A 17,956-nucleotide genomic window follows, 5' to 3' on the forward strand; every position below is an offset into this window, starting at 1 on the left:
GGTTTATGCTGGAAATAAGGTTTATATAGTATGTAGTCCGGAAAGATTTTTCAACGTTTCGACATATTGATTGGTGACTGGAAGAATAAGATTTGTAACAATGATTTGACGGTATTGTTGATCTCTGTGTAGAGTAGATGCCAGTGCGCGTCTTCAAACGTTGAACGTGTTAACTCATATAATACATAAGCTCTAAAGCATAACCGTTGTGGGGGCAGGGAAGTTCGGAAGGCATGTTAAATTACATATAGCTAATTAGTTGGTAACCATACCATACGCTTAAATAATGTACCGAACTTCATCATACAAAATAAATTTGATTAGTATTTATCACCATAGTCTCAATTTCGAGTAAAAAAAGGTTTCCTTCCACAACAATAACTCTAGTTACATATTTGCAAATCATAAATATTCATCTGAAGTAGATTAACTAACTGATTACTTTTCAATTGTGGTTCTATGACTATGAATTTGTTGAGTGGCGATTACGGTACTTCCGTCGTTGGAGAGGATTGCATCAGACGATGTGATTCCTGGATAAAACGTGACTGTTCCTATCTCACGCAATATGACGGAATAAGATTTATTATTGCATTTGCATTTTTTGTGTTTTTGGTGTAACAGCCATTCAAAATTTGTAATAGTTTATTTTGTACAGTGTTATATAATAAATAGGATTGCTATAAAATGTATGAAACATAACTTATCACTCATTCTAAAAACGAATTATGAGTGTAATCGTACGCCATATTTTCCTAATCTTACAATTATAATTTTCATTCCAGACTATGGAAAATGTAATAAAACATTTCTGTTTGTACTCTGCACAGTTTCGTTCTACGAGGTATATTTAAGATTATTAATCCATTAAAACAATACTTGTTGAAGTACCAACAAAACGTAAACATAAACAAAACCAAATAAAATCGTAGGCCTCCCTATTGTAGGGAAAATGTACGTAACAAATACTTTTTTTTTTTAATCGAAGGTTTGTCGTAAAAAAACGCACACCTGTCAAATATTTTCCTGACTAAAAATTTGAATTCTAAAGTAATATTTACATAATTTTTTTATTTATAAAATGAGCAAAATTTGTTCCTACTATCAAGATTGTCTCGGGGCATTGTAACCGTGTTTCTAAATATATCTTATCAGCAAAATATCGATTTAATGATAAGCGATCATATGTGATTGACGCAGGTGGGGCAACAGTGTTGCTAACATTCTCGGCTGAAAATACCCTCCTCCCAGATGAATTACCCATTCTGTCTTTAAATTACCCACCACATAACACTTGATAACGACCATACCATGAGGACATGGTCCTAGAACATCCCCAGTCCGGTGGAGTTTCAGCTCCCTGGACTAAAACATCATGAAACTAAATAACTAGATGTTTATGGTGTACCAAAATACCTCGTTAGAACCCTTTTGGTCATTTAAACACGTGGCTTAAATTTTTAATTTTATCCATGGTGACTATGTATAACAGTTTTATAATTTTCTCTCTTATGTGAACGAAAAACCAGCAAATGATCCTAACCTAGAATATCTACTATTTCCCCACCCCATTACTAAATTTTAATCACTATACTGTACATTCTTTCAAGTGGGTTTTTCACTGAGTAAGATATATCTCAACACGGATACAGCTACCGAGATACTGCGTTCTACTTTTCTTTCTTTTTGGTGTATGGACCAAACGCTTAATATGGCTCCGAACCTCACGGGATTACACCATAGCTAAACTCAGTGGTAATTTGCATTACTTTTTACTAGGCATCCAGGTTAGAAGTCGAAGTCCCACGCTTTAACATTCATCATAATATGTTAAATGTATACAGTATACACAGTGGGGTGGAAAAATGTTCTTGTACATGCTTGTATTGTTGGGGGGTTATTTCCCCCTTTTTTGGCCCTTCCCCAAAAATTAGAATCGTCCAAGATCACTAGTTACTAAATTGTCCATGTAGAGTTCAACTAACATTACGTGCATAGTACAAACTCACAACATACCAACCGCTGTCACTAGCATAATTCCCTTAAAATTACCCACAAATCAATTTACCCCGGACCTAACGCATGATGAAACTTTGACCGTTGTGGTGTAGTCGATTCCTACAGTACAGACAGGTCGAGGATCCCAGTATATGAGTCATTGGTATATAAGACTAGTCTGCTCGTCAAACCCAACCCAGTAGTGGTAAGCCGACGCCGACAGTGCATACCAGTTTGTGATACCAGTGCTGTGTACGTACGTGTGTGTGTGGTTGTGTTAGTGACAGTTGTGGATTAACAATCAACATGAACGGCAACAGTGTGTCCAATGGGAACGGGAACCATTACGATGTAGAGGTAGGATAAAATTGGTGAAAAACAAGATTGTAGGTTATATGTAGAGTTTGATATTTTATTTTTCTGTGGTGTAAATTAGTTTTCTGTTATAATTTTATTATTGGAATTGGAGGTTAATTAGGAACGAATGATTCCGTGGTATAAAACATAAGCGAAAAGGAAAGTAAAGGAAATAAATACGGTATTCTAAGACTGGTGGAAATTCTTTTTACATTCATGTAGCTATTTAATCATGGTTGAATAACATTAGTGAAACAATACATCCTTAGGTTATATGGAATTAATTATAATAACAGAGTAGTGTGTTACTACATACCAACCAAGTAAATCATTTAAAGTGTAGTGAAAAAGGATAGTTATTTTTATCACGGGGTTTCTGTGACTAATATAAATTAAATTGATCTTGCCTGGTTGTTTTATCGTATCATAGGTTTACATAGCTCAAATGGGTTTATAAAAATACAGTATGCATACGGTATCGGCACTGAGAAAATTTAGAGTTATAAGTTTTTTTGTGTAGGCTCCCAAACACTACCAAAAAGTCTTTAAAGACACAATATATAATTATACTGTCCCTTGTTTATCCTCACGTGAAAATATGATTTGACAAAGATCTCCAATACATTTCACCGATAAAAAACAATTTAAGTTTTATTAGTTTAATTTGACAGATAAAACTCTAATGTTGAGTACACCCATAGATAAAAGGAGTATAGACAGTATAGTATGTCTACTTCTTTTAATCTATGGTACACCCAAACGTTTAAAGTCGTTATAGGACAATTTATTAATGAATATTCCCCAGCTTTGTTTTTCCTGAAATTTTACTCCGCAACAATTGTTTCATAAATTTTATAAGTTTTTACATCACACGGGATGGATAAAAGTATAGGCTACATTGTTGGGTTTAAGTTGTTGTGTAAAAAATATATTAATATGACGAAATAACGCGTCGATTTTGCAGTACTGACTGCACTAGTGGAGGCACTCGCACCCAGGTCATGACACTCAGGCTAGGCGCACACTGATCCAGCATTGAAATGTTGCACAACGATTTGCTTGAAGCGTTTTGTTTATTATCGTTACATTCAACAATGCTTGGAAGAGCAGAATACCATAGACAGTGAGAAAAACGTGTAATGCAACTACTTTACTATGTGTGCTTATTTGATAATCAGTAGGATTTGTACTCGGGGACCTTAGAGACTGAAGTCCCATCTAGACGAGCTTGATAAAATATTTTTGAGTGTAGTATCGTGAAGCGTTAGGGCCTAGTTGGTTTTAAATTTATGATTTTGCCTATCACGAATCATCCAGCTCTAGCATCGAACTGTCAGACGATAGTCGATAACGCATTGGCCTTGAAACAACAATGGGCGGGCTGCAACAATGCTCTTCAATCCAGCGGCTCAATAATTGATGCACGCTACGGTATGCCGATACATTGACTTTGGATACTTATAACAGAGAAGTATAATTCTTTGACCAATGCTTCTAGTTAAGTTCTCATTGTATTTGTAAAATCAAAAGTTTTTTCACACCTGCTTACATTTGAATGGACTAACTTCGTCTGAATAATTTCGTTATCCAACAATTTTGCTAGTGTCGGAAGTTTTGGCTTTCGACGAAGTCATCATCAGGCGTCAAAGGACACACTCACTTCATCAGAAGGTCGACGATACACATAAAGTACCTAAGTACGTTATACACGAACACGGACATTGAAATGGTACGTTTAAAACAATTAAAAACGATAACTGTAGTATGGGGAATGATGAGTCATGGCCCGATGGATTTAGTGAAGACAACTCCATCCTAAACTTGTATCCTAAAGGCTCGTATTCAAACCATTCTAATCACCAATAAAAGTTCCTTGATCCGAAGCCTACTTTAATCTGTGTGCTCATGTCTCTAAAAACAATGAATTTACGTTTCTCAAATGTAAAGAACTTTCGATATATTGAAGAACTCGCACTATTAACAAAAGTCATACAGAAATTCACTATGGAGTGTATATACAATGCTATGGATTCTATGTCGTTAACACATAGCTTAAGTAGGAGGCTTGCATTATTGGATATACCATTAGAATCATAGAGTACCAAAACAATGATCTTTAGGATTAACTCTTGTCAAGATTAAGAGAGTTTTTTATCTCACAGACAGACGTGGGCGCTAAATATAGTTACCATAAACAGAAAGACGTCGCTATTATTGGCAGCGTCAATGGATGGGAGCTCGTCGATGTGCTAGGAATCACGTAACTATTTAGCTTTGGCCGTTTATTTTATTAGAGCGAAGTCTAAAGCTTTTATTTAGGCATTTTATAGAATTTTGATCAAACGTTTATTTTAATGTCAGCCAGTGACGTAAAAGTATTGGTGTGCATCTAACTGTTCCATAAGGGTGGCTAGAGCTACCGGAGGGTAGTCTATATCTCTGGAAAAAAGGGGGTCCAGGGGCCCTCCTCTGGAAAATCTATAACATTGGTGTTCAAAATGGTTAGTTGGTTTTACACATTTTTGTAACTGTTAATTGTTATTGTTTTTTGTATACTTTTTAAAATTTTTAAACATTTTGTTAAGGTAGGGTCTCATGGGGGGCTTAGACACCCTTGACCATATTGATGGAATTGTAACTGTTAATTGTTATTTTTTATACTTTTTAAATGTATAAATATTTTGTTAAGGTAGTGAGTGTCTGGTGGGGGCTTAGACCCCCTTGCCCATATTGATGGACGCCCATTATTAAAGCGTATCGTAAATGCTTGAAAGAAAATCGGTCCGAGCCTTTAATTTCTTTAAAGTGTTTAGGACATCGAACATGCTCGATATAAGGCATTCAGTAATTCAATATTGGACATCCGAAGTCCAATATAAGGTAAACTTTATTTACGTTAAGTTTATAATTTAGAACATAGCCTTGAACATTGGAAAAATTCAAATTACTTTACACTTTTACTGGAGGATTATTAATTATTGATTTGTTGTTTATCTTTAGTTGTAATTTACTTGTTTTCAACATTTGTTCATTCATTAAATTATTTTTAAGCTGTGAATTTGTAAATAATCAAATATCCTCTTCAGGCAGAGAAAACACCGAATTATTCTAACAGAAAAATCATGAAACCTAAACTGACGGGGGTGGCTACGATTTTGCTGACTGTGATATGTTTTCCAATAATTTCGAAAGCGGTAAGTTATCATGAAGGCCTCATCATGAGTAAGGGTACATTCACGTGATCAGGTGTTCATCTGGAGGCGCATGTATGTTGTGATTTCTTGGGGGATGCATGGACAGTATTAGCATCGATTATATGCTTGGGGCGTATGAAAAACTTTCATCATCACTCGACAGGAATCATATTTTCTTGTACTCAATGAGTTTCCGGAAAAGAATCAATATCTACAACCATAAATGATAAGATACCGGTAGGCGATAACAAATTTTGACACGGACCATAAATAAGTTGTTAAGAACTTACGGACTTATCTTTAAAGAAGAGATGGGAATGTTTCAAATGCAATAATGTATTTATTACTGATTTTGTATCTTACGTATTGCGTTTGGATATTCAGACGTTTTTGTGGGATAAGTTACGTGGGACGATTTTCACAATGCACATGGGGTAGTCATAATTTTTTTCTACTTGGATACTTTTTTCTTGATGACGCAAGCAGTTAAACGATAAGATGATTGCAGATTTCGAAACTAACCATAAATTGTTATTAAGGACGTATGGACTTATTATCTTGCAACACCATATATCAACATTGTTTTACATGCAGTAATTTGTTACTGATATTTACCATTCTCATAGCTACGAACCATTTCAGTCCGCATGTTCAAAATAGCAGACAAATTCACTTCAATAATTTATAGTTTCCAATTATATTTGTGCATGAATTGAGACTGAGTAATGATAAGTAGTATCATATCAGTTTTGTGTGAGAATCCTTTTTGAGATCTCACCTCGTATTTTTTTATTTTTTGTACACCTCAGTCATAGCCTCATACAAATGAGTCTGTGCACTTCGCACCACTTTTGAGATACAGTACCAAATTTTAGATACACTTTTACATATATAGTTTTATTTTAACTTTTTATTTGCAAAGATAATCTACGGAAAGACTCATTGGATCGTTTTGATAATATTGTAAATCGAGCTGACTCATTTTCCTGTCACATTCTTGTGTTATTTATTTTTCCATGTGATTTCATTTGTATTTGTTTAAAATTGCAGCTCTTGTTCTAAATCATAATATTAATTGTTCTTGAATCTTGACATTATACATGGATACTGTAAGTAGACTCCACATCCCATACTGTAGATGAAGCCGGTTTAATTAAGAGAATTATAAATCCTTCTTTCCCGAATCAATCTCAAACTGCAATAGTTTATATTTATCTAGTTTTGGATGATACAAAAAGAGTTAATACCCCGAAACACAACCCACTTCAGTCTATTTAGAGCACACTCGTAATTCCCAACTTTTACGACCAATTCGCAAAATCCTGCTCTGAATTTCGCACAATTTACAGACCCATAACATTCAGGTCAACGGCCGAAAGTCAAGTACGCGTGCTGGAAGTCTCGGGGGGAATATTCAGGGGGGGGGGGGTAAGGTGACCCAACAAGTAGGTTATTGTTGATTGGCGCATGCGCAACACCTGTATTGATACTGGAGATAAGACAGTGCGGCACTGGAAAAAATCTCAGGTGAAGTAAAACACTTTGGATCATTTATGTTGCACAATTTAAACTAACTATTGTGAGTTCCACTGAGTCTATTTTTCAACCCTCGATTTTTTCCATTGTTGAATCACCTGTAACAATTCGGTTCGTCCAAGGTGACCTCTGCTGGAAGGGACGGGGGAAGATGCGGTAAGGGGGGGAGGGAGCCAGTCAGTCTGTGCAGCAGCTGTTGTGTTTGTATCCCCTTCACACTCTTCACAGTACAGCTGTCAATAGTTTCAGTTTGTGTTAGTTTAGAGACACTATTTTGACATAGGTAAGTTTTGCGGCATTCATTTAATTGATGACAAGTTGCATTAGTTTTTTGTTTGTTTTGTTTTAATGTGGTCTCATATTGGGGAGTTCTATCAGATGATAAAATCAAATCAGGAATGATTCATCTTAGACTAGATAAAAATATTGTTGTTAAAATTGTGTAACAGCTGTTTGTAACATTGATTTGTTTACGAATTCATCAACACTGCATGGAATTTAATCACAACCTTCACTCTTTATTTTACTAGAGTACATACCTATATTTTCTTGTAATTTAATATTTGCAATGATAAGAAGAATATTATTTCTATATACAGTAAGTAATAGCCTAAATATATTGCAATATTGCAATACATATTCGACCATAAAGTTAATGATTTATGAATATAATTCTACCATTTCTACCTAGATACTAATTAGTTTGTTGGATAAATGAAACTTCAACCTTGTGAAATCCTTCATCTAAAAGCATTAAGCAAGCGGCTCAGCTATTGAATGTAAACAGTAAACTAAACTTTGCAGTCAATAAGTTAATTAACTATATAAATACCTATAAGGAAAATATTTAAATGTATAAAACTCAGAATATCCATTTTCAATATATATATATTTTTTTGTAAAACCATGCAAATCCTGCAAAGTCAATGATTAAATAATACACAACACAGGGAAACTAGATAAAACACTATGGGTACCGTAGGTGGTGGGGAGGGTAGGGGGTTTAGGTGGGTAGGTAGGCCTACATTAAACGTTACATTTATATCAATATAAAAATGTTATGGAATTTATTACAAAAATAGCACAAAACACAGAAGAGTATTTTTTCAATAAAACATAAAATTGACAAATAAAATTTAAAATTTGATTTTGACCTTGAGACGCAAATAATTTAAAATGGAAAAAATCCACAAAATTTTAAGTTGTATTTTTGGTTTTAAAACAAAATAAAAATATGTCTAACAAACTTAAATGGAGTAATAAACATATATCTATATATTGCAAGTTCAAAGATGACTATAATCTTCCTCACAACATTTTTGTTTCATTATATCGCTTTATTATTAAACAGTAACAGCCTGAAGCATTGTCTTCCAGGAAGTGAAACTCACCTTAACTCACTTTACAAGATATATTTAGATTTTAAGTATTCTTGGACTCTAATGGAGGATGTATAGACAGTTTGAGAGCCTGATTGAAGAGAACTTAACTAACAGAGAAACTAAGTGTCATTCTTAACTGTGAATGAAGGTCTGCAGTTAAATGATTGCCATGGCCAAGTTCTTGTTATGCCTTTTTAAGTTCTGTATTCTAAATGGAAACAATTTGAAATTTGTTAACATCAGTATGGCTTCATAAATATTGTCAACCACAAACTTAAGTAAATTGATAAAAATTACAATGGATACATTTTCTTTGTTTAAACCAGACGGGAACTACAGTAAAGGGTCAATTGGTCAATTTTTCCAAACTTTTGTTTTTAAAATTCCTGTTATTCAAAATTCTGATTCGCTTTTTTGATTCTCGTAGGACTAAGTATCAAGCAAAACATGTTATCCTTACTGTTGTAAGCCTTTTGTTTTGTTTTTTATTTAATCTATTTCAGTACAATATGAAAATTAAACTCACGTTACACGTAATTCTTTCAACATGAATAAACAATGTTTTATTTCAATTAATAAATACAAAATCAATAAATCTAGATTTACAAATGTTACTAAAACTTTGGATTCTTTCAATATGTTGAATGCCTGCTCCATCTTCAAATTCTCAAGCAGATCTCCACTTTTTCTCAATCTTTTCAAGCACATGCTCGGTGCCCTTAAAATTGAGCAAGTCAATCTCACTCTAATACTAACAACCAGACTGTAAGGCTTGCCCCTTTTTTTTACAACCTCTCAGCCAGTGCTCTTATCAGTGTTTGAAATTCTTGCCTAAGATTCCGCAGACTGATGTTATCAGGGGAGTGAAATAGGCATTCCGGCACTCACAAGGTGACATATACTTTCTTTTCTTCTTCTGCGGTTTTTATGACATTGTCATGAGGTTTGGAGACAAATGAGGGAGCATTGTTGTCTACGACACGGATATAAAGTATTGCTTCCCTCTGTGTCTCCCATAATCCCTCTACATGCCAAGTCAGCTTTAATTGCAGGCCCGTTTACATTTTCATTCTCTGCTATGGGGGGCTCTTTTATACAATTTCCCCATGCCTGTTCCATAAGGTTTCCTAAAGCATCGCTAATTTCATTGTGCCGTTTTCCAATTAGGCCACCAACAGGACATGTAAGGGCATGATCAATATCAAAGTCTTTCTACAGCCCTCACATTTGGTTGGTAAGTGGATCGGCGTCCAACGATCTCAGTGCCAGGAAATCTCTAAATAGTTCTTACAGCATGGGGTGTAATTTTATTATTGTATCATTTAAATTAGTTGTAATATATTACCATCCAATTTGATTATCTAAATCAACCTCGGTTCCAAATTAGTTAATATACTTGAATTATCCTCTTCTATGCTGCATTATGTGTGCCATTGGTTTTCTTTTGTGATAATATTTCATTTTTCTTTAGGAAGCAATGTCTGCGATCGCCAAAGATCTCATGACGAAGATCGCCGAGCCATCACAAAGCTCCGGCAACAAAATAACTGTCGTCGGAGTAGGACAAGTGGGCATGGCTTGCGCCTTCAGCATTCTCACACAGGTAAATACTTAAATAGCTTGTAATTGTTTTTAAAAATGTGTTATTTATTACTGTTATCAAGGACACATTTTTAAGTGTGGAGAGATTATAGTTCTTTAACCATCTTAATAAGAGTATTTAGGTTGTTTCTCATTTGTGGGCAGAGAGAGATTGACACCGACTGATTCAAGGTTTGGCAACTATGACAGTTCAGAATAAGTCTATGACCTATATCAGGCCCACAGTTTACATGTGATGCACTATGGCGGCTATGGATACATTTTTAAACTATGGATACATTTTGTTCTCCCTGCCCCCCTTCCTCGTCAGTAATTTTTCTTCCTTGCGTCCCCAACAAACCAAAAAACCTCTTGCGCCCCTTAACCTGGACCCATTCACTAAAGCAGCCTGACAGATATCCTTTGACCCCTTTATTTTTCAATCTCTACTTACCTCGTCTTGGACTGCGCCAAATGTTTTTGTACTGTACTTTTTAACATATTTTCCCCAATGACTATGTGTCTGGACTTATAATAGCACATACATACTGGGCTTATAAAGTGACTTTAGTTTGTTTTTGCTGGTTAGCTGAGTGGATATGGCGCTGAGATAGGTCAGTAGCTTTCTGATCGTTTGAACCCTATACCCAGTGCTTGATAAAAAAAAATGAGGTGCCGGAACTGTAACCATTTAATGTGATTAGTAGGCCTACCTATTTATGCCAATATTTTTATCTTTCCGAAAGAGATGTGCCGGAAAGCCGTTTCACCGTAAATCGAGCACTGCCATATCTGTACTTGATCATTGGGGTTTTAGTAAAGGTCATGTCTATGGAACCATGGTGCACCTCATCTAAAGACAACAAAGCTATCATCATTATTATTATGCAGGGTGTCCACAAAAAATGTGTCATTAATTTCCATGACTTTCCATGACTATCCATGACCATTTACCATTGATTTCCATGACTCACAAACTTTACCCGCAAATTATAATATAACATACACACACAAATAATACTGCCTGGACATGTTATTTTGCAGAAAATACTGAAATATGTAATAAAAGTTAACAATGGAGTACAATAGGTACAAAAATGAACTAAAACAAACCGAAAACTCATAAAATAATACAACTGTAATAAATTGAATTGTCGAGCATTTGTGAAAAATCCTGAAAAATGCTACAACAGTCCGGGTTACGGCTGACTAGAGCATTGAATGGTCCCCTCAAATCCATCCATAATTGAAAATTTCCATGACTTTCCATGACTTCTTGCCTATTGCCCTGACTTTCAATGACCAAAATTTGTTTCCATGACTTTCCATGACTATCCCTGACTTTCCAGAATGTGGACACCCTGTTATGTATACTGCTACTTTTCTCAGCTCTACATTAAAATACGCACACTCGTAAGTCTATGTTGCATAATCTAATCCATATATGCTTACAGTATGTGACTGATGAGATAGCTCTAGTGGATGTGATGGGAGACAAGGTCAAAGGAGAGTTGATGGACCTTCAACATGGCGCATGTTTCATGAGGAGTCCCAAGATAGAAGCTAGCACAGGTATGATTACTTTCTTAGTTTGATATTAAGCCCCCTGAACCAAAATCAATAATCCGAAATATCTGAAACCGAAATCAGGATGTATTAAGGAATAAATAAATACCTCTCTTTTGAAGCATACCTGCCCCAGCGTCTCAGGAAAGTATCAGTTGCGGCCAAGGCGGATTTTTATTATATTATTTTCATTTATGAGATGGAATGCCACCTATGTGCATATTTTGACGCAAATATGAGTGAAGGATGAGTGTAGAATGGAGTGAAATGATATGTGTAGCTTTGTTACTAACTAATACCAGCTGTTTCATTAACAATGACGATATATTAAAGGCCCATGAACAGTTGAGTTCTTCGGATTCCACTATGAACTTTAGGCCCCTAAGTTGCCATTAGCTGTATGGTCTATTAATTAAAAGCTGTGTCTAAGGAATAAGTCGGCCTTAGTCAATAACAAGACTCTTTGAACACACTGTACAATTTTGCAGACTATGAAATCACAGCAAACTCCAAGATTTGCATTGTGACTGCCGGCGTTAGACAAAAGGAGGGGGAGAGCCGACTCAACCTGGTCCAGCGGAACTTGGATATCTTCAAACATATCATCCCTCAGTTGGTCAAATACAGCCCCAACACAATCCTGCTGATTGTCAGCAATCCAGGTAAGGGATAAACATTTGTCAATGACAAATTAATAAGAGTTTGCCAATAAGCTTAATGTTTAGTTCTGGCTTGAATATGTCTGATGTAGTTTCCACAATTTGCCTGCGATCATAAAGGATTGATGAAATCAAGGTAAGGGAAACGTCCTTGAAACTATGTTGAGGGGCAGTTTATCAAGTAACAGAATTTTGATGGTGTTCGAAGCATGTAATGGAATGTGCAAAAACCACACACGTATATGATGTGCCTTGGGACATAGTCTACATATGCACAATTAGTTAATCAAGATGGGTGTACACTGTACAGGTTAATGTCCAACAGTGAAAGTAACAGTAGTGAAAGTTAACTTCAACTTTATACATGCTTTCATGTACTAAAAGTGTTTGATTTGATAATGAAATGATTAATAATGAAACCACTTCAGATCACCCGCAAAAATTATCAAATAAAAACAGATAAGGATAAATCGCCTAAGTCTATTGTAAATTAACACGTTCAATGTGGCACTGAAATTGGCTATATCACTCGTACGGCTAAAATATGAAAACTCCAATTAACTTCCCAAATGTTGTTTTGGATGATGACCTGGTGTTATTTCGTACAAATTTGAACTATGACGTTATTTCTCGTCATGTGCCGCACCTGTCTGGCTGCCATGTAGAACGACGCTCGTGACACCAAAAGTAATCCTTGGTTTGTGTTGTAAATAGTTGTTGTCCGTATCTCCTATTTCATCTTCAGTGAGAAAGTTATCAATCTATTATCACTATTGCACAACACTTACGTCATATAACACACTAAAACACAAAAACATACACACAAATAACAAAAACTGTGCGTGACGGGAACGATGCCACCCAAGGAAACACAAAGGACTACTTCATACAGCGTAACGAAAAACAACATCTGACGATGACGGCTCAGCTCGTATCGAGGCAATAATTTTGTAGTGGTGCTTTGACGAGTATACTCGTTGCGTGCAGCTTGGCAGCGTCAGCGATGACGGGATTACTCATCACCCGCATTGAACGTGTTAAGAACACATGACGGTAAACTTTTAGCTGACACAATCTTGTAAATTATAAATCTTGACTTTGTTGGTTTTCAGTTGACATTTTGACTTACGTTGCTTGGAAGTTGAGCGGTTTGCCCAAGAACAGAGTGATTGGATCAGGAACCAACCTCGACACATCGAGACTCAGATTTCTGGTGTCTCAAAAACTAAACCTGTCAGTTGAGAGTTGTCATGGATGGATCATCGGAGAGCATGGAGACTCAAGTGGTCAGTGAATAAGTCGCATAAACCCTATACTTATTGTTGTCATTACAAGATAGTGATGCAAACTTAGGTGCATGTTTTAAACTATGATTGCAAGATAAGTGTAGATTGGAGTGAGATGATCTGTGTGTAGCTTTGTTAATGACTAACAAGTCAGGTTAGTCTCTGTATCTTGCTTCTTGGTTTTGTAACGAATATTCCAATGAAAATTATTGAATTTGAATTTTCAAATTTCTATCTAGATTCTATCTAGATTCTAGATTAACAATTACTCACATTATTAGTTATAGCTTACTTTTCAAGCGTACATTGCAATATCAAGTTTGCTTCAACATGTTGCGCATCTTATCACTCCATTGATTTTATATTTCATTTGATGTTAATTTTTTTATTTCAGTTCCCGTCTGGTCTGGTGTAAACGTTGCTGGAGTGAGGTTAAAAGATCTCAACCAACACGTCGGAACCGATAGCGACAGCGACAGCTTCGGAAAAATACACAAACAAGTGGTGGATAGGTTAGTATCTTGTGGAAAAGCCTTTTGTAGTACTAATTTACTATTGAGCGGGGGACCTGAATCATGATAAGAATATTCGCATAGATTAACAAAACATTTAATGGGTTTAGTCCGCTTTCTTTAAAAGCGTTTGACTTTAACTTCATATAAAAAACACTACTCACATAGATACGAGCTCTACAAAAGACATTTTTCTTAGCATTTTATTCATTTTGTTGCCATTCAGTCTAAGTTCACTTCTTTCAAGAGAATGGGTATCGTCATTAACACTTGTATAATTTAGTGGCTCTGAATCTTCAAACGACTTTCTTGTCACTAATCTAATGTGATTTTTCAGCCAGTGATATTGTAATTTACATTTATGAACAATGTATTTTCTAGTGCCTATGAAATCATCAAGCTGAAGGGTTATACTTCATGGGCAATCGGACTAAGTGTTGCCAAGCTTTGTCAGTCAATTCTCCACAACACTCACACAGTACACGCAGTCTCTACAGATGTTAAGGTAAACCTACCTCAAACTTGTATTGAAACAAACTACACTTTTGTACTTTGGTTATATTTTTACTTCCCCCCCCCCCCTAGTGTATGGAAAAAATATTGATTTTTTTTTGTTTTCGTTAAAATTTTCAAGTTTGAAATTTAGTATGTTATAGCCCATTTAATTCTTAACAAAATTGTACAACTCTCATTTCTGTAAAAACTGCAGTTCAAACGTTATTGCAACTTTTGTGATTTCTCCATAAAATATCAGTTTCTCCTACCGCTTGCTTGATAAGGGTTGTTAACAAGCTAATGAGAGAAAGTAAATTAAATTAAATTAAATGAAAAATGTCTTTATTTAAGAGGCGAAGTTAGGACTAGCAAGTCCTCTACCACTTAACCTCTAAAACATAAATAAAACTACCGGTATCCACTTTATAAATAAAATTAAATGATCTAAAGTACCATATTATAAACATGTTGAAAATAAATTTAAATCCAAAAAGTCCATTCACACAAGCCGCCAACAACCCGCCACACCAGCGCCAGAGATTCATGCCTGCTGCTCAAAATCATAGATTTTATCTCTACCCCAAACCCTGCACAGTTCTCTATGGATTTTATATGGTCAGGAAGAAAATTCCACATTCGAATTGCAGACACTGAGAAAGATTTATTAAAAAGTGTTGACCGGTGAATTGGTGTAGACAAAAGAAAAGAGCCTATACGAGTGGAACGGGTGCTGATGTCAGAAATGAAATGAAAGTTATCTGATAAATACTTAGGAATTTTACTGTTGATAATGGAGTGTAGAAGACGGAGGGTGTGAAATTCCCGAAGTTCATTTAGCCTCATTAATGAAAGCAGGTTAAAATAGGGAGTGACATGGTCATATCGTCTAAGGCCAAATATGAATCTGATACAGGAATTCTGCGCTCGCTGAGGTCTGCTAGAGACCTCATTAGCCATGTCATTGATCACCACATCACAGTAGTTGAAATGAGTCAAGATGAGAGTTTTTACTAACATGATTATCAAGTTCAGTGGAAGGTATTCTGCGAAACGTTTGATGGTGTGAATAGCCCCAAAAACCCTGTTACAAGTGGAATTTGCTTGGTCAGACCAATTCAAATGTTTGTTCATTATGAGTCCTAAGTTTCTCACTTTGTCACAGTAGGTAAGATCTTTTCCGTCAATGCTAAGTCGTGGTGCAGTGAGTAAGTTTATTTTAGTCATTAATCTGGGATAGCCATCATTGTTTGAGTTTTGTCAGTGTGGAGTTTAAGTCCGTTGTTCGTGGCCCAGTGAGTTATTGATTCAATGTCAATGTTCATGAGTCGCACAGCAGTATCCATCTCGTCTACAATAAAGTGGAGTAAATCTGTAAGTCGTCAGCATACAGATGTAGTGTGAGTTAGTGATATGTTCTGTGATGTCATTGATGTAAATTGAGAACAGTAGTGGACCAAGAACAGATCCTTGAGGAACACCTCTAGTAATCTGCTCCCAAGTAGAACATTTGTCACCAGCTTTACATACGTGTCAGATTGCTGATATTGTTTATTTATGTGTATAAAAAACTGGACTCTCCTTTGAAAATGATAATAATTGAAGGTTTGATCACAAAAAAATTCAAGATATTCCACGTTACTAAGCCATGTTCCAAATATGAGAAAAGTGTTATATCAGATTACATTCCTTAGTTGTGGTTGCCTATGTTCTTTGGGTAAAGAAGCACATGTCAAGAAGAAGAAGAAGTTCTGGATGTCAAGAGCACAGGAAACAACAACAAAGTTAATTTAATTCATGTTCTAGAAACTGGTATGACAAGAAAAAGTGTGATGGTAAATACTTCTTGTTGTGTTTATTAAGCATTTATAAAACAAACCTATTAATCTCATATCATTTCACAGTTCCTCCAACATTTACCATCTCACTCTTATCTTACCCACACACTCTTTCACCTTTAATCTTCCTTCACTTATTCTACCTAACCTTCCTTATGGTTTTTTTCTGGGGTTTCCCCCTTTATCACAATCAACTCCTTTTTCCTAGGAATTCTTTCTTCTTGTATGTCCAAACTTTCTTCGCTTTTACTGTAATTTTGTCTAAACGTAGTTTATTTTTGTCGCAGGGATTCCACGGAATCGACCACAACGTCTTCCTATCTTTACCGTGTGTCCTTGGTGAAAGCGGAGTGTCCCATGTTGTGAAACAACCTTTGAACCAAGTAGAGCAACAACAGCTGCACAAGTCTGCAGAGACGATAAACCAGGTCTTGCAAGGATTGAAGTTTTAATTATATTTGTAAGAATAACTAAGTGGCTGATGGTGTTTTAAGGGATAGGGTGCAGCTACCTTTCTAGACAAATTTTAGAATTCAGGGGCAGATAGATAAGTAATACAGGTTACCACACTGATTATTTGTCCTAGGCCCTATACCGCAGGGGTGCCCACAAGGGGGGGCCGTGACGCAGACTGCGTCATTGAAATTCTTGGGGGGGGCTAAAAAAATTCAAATGGGGGGGGGGCTAAAGCTAATTGCAACAGTGTTCAACGTGACGAAAATCCAAAATACATTACGAAAACGCCAGATAGAAAGTGGATAATTAATGACAATAGTTATATTATTGAATTAAATTAGTTAAAATAGGATTTTAGGATAGTTTAGGATTCGTGTAGAAAGTTATTATTTAAGATTAGCAAGACGTGAGATCTAAGCGAGGGAGCGCACGGGATAGCTCAACTGCTGTGATAGATAAAAGATAACGCGTGGTACAGACACGTCCAGCTACACCACACAGCAGAACGCTTTGTTGACATAAAGCTAGTTAAAATACAATCAAGTAGCAAGTAGCATAGGCTACAATACTTTACACTATTGTGTATACTCGATTACCTGAGTTAATAGGGAGAGGGGGGGGGAATGAAAAATAGGTTAATCCAATATAGTATAAAAACAGAAACTCATTAAAACGCTGTAAACAGCCATTAAGTCACGATTTACATTTTTATAAACGAAATTCAATATTGCACAATCATTATTATTGTAAATTTCAAATCATTTATCTTGGTTCAGTTGTACAAACGGCAACGTTTAAAATTGTAGCTAACTCAAACTCAACTAATCACTAGCCAAACATTACATTGCTATAAATAACGTAAATATTAAAGGAACCTTTAGAAAGTGTGTTATAAGGTACTGCTCATGATAGACAGATAGGCTACCGATGCTGTATCACAGCATAGGAATTGATAGATAAGTAATAAAAAAGTGTAAAATTATATTTAGAGATAATTAAAACACTCTTAAAAAAGAATGTAACGAGAACAATCTTGTTATTCTCTTTCTTTGTTCTTCTGTTCATTTATAGGTTTCTCTTCAATACATACACAAATTCA

General features: G+C 35.6%; 1 protein-coding gene across 3 annotated transcripts; it reads left to right on the top strand.

The window, feature by feature from the left end:
* The first annotated feature begins 2,257 nt into the window (after positions 1–2,257).
* On the top strand, positions 2,258–16,965 carry LOC128994173 (L-lactate dehydrogenase). Of its 3 annotated transcripts, XM_054418532.1 has the most exons (9): positions 2,266–2,355; positions 5,442–5,549; positions 9,939–10,070; positions 11,503–11,620; positions 12,103–12,276; positions 13,386–13,559; positions 13,954–14,071; positions 14,453–14,576; positions 16,689–16,965. In XM_054418532.1, the coding sequence occupies exons 1-9, from the start codon at positions 2,305–2,307 to the stop codon at positions 16,851–16,853; spliced, it is 1,164 nt and encodes a 387-aa protein (XP_054274507.1). In that variant the 5' UTR covers positions 2,266–2,304; the 3' UTR covers positions 16,854–16,965. The 3 variants fall into 3 exon arrangements, with proteins under 3 accessions (XP_054274508.1, XP_054274507.1, XP_054274510.1); XM_054418533.1 differs by lacking the exon at positions 5,442–5,549 and having other exon boundaries at positions 2,258–2,355; XM_054418535.1 differs by lacking the exons at positions 2,266–2,355; positions 5,442–5,549 and adding an exon at positions 7,250–7,368.
* The last annotated feature ends 991 nt before the right edge of the window (positions 16,966–17,956 follow it).

Source organism: Macrosteles quadrilineatus, unplaced genomic scaffold (assembly GCF_028750875.1).
Source record: "Macrosteles quadrilineatus isolate MER2022 unplaced genomic scaffold, UCM_ALF_1.0 Scaffold_5__1_contigs__length_97177068, whole genome shotgun sequence".
NCBI lineage: Eukaryota > Metazoa > Arthropoda > Insecta > Hemiptera > Cicadellidae > Macrosteles > Macrosteles quadrilineatus.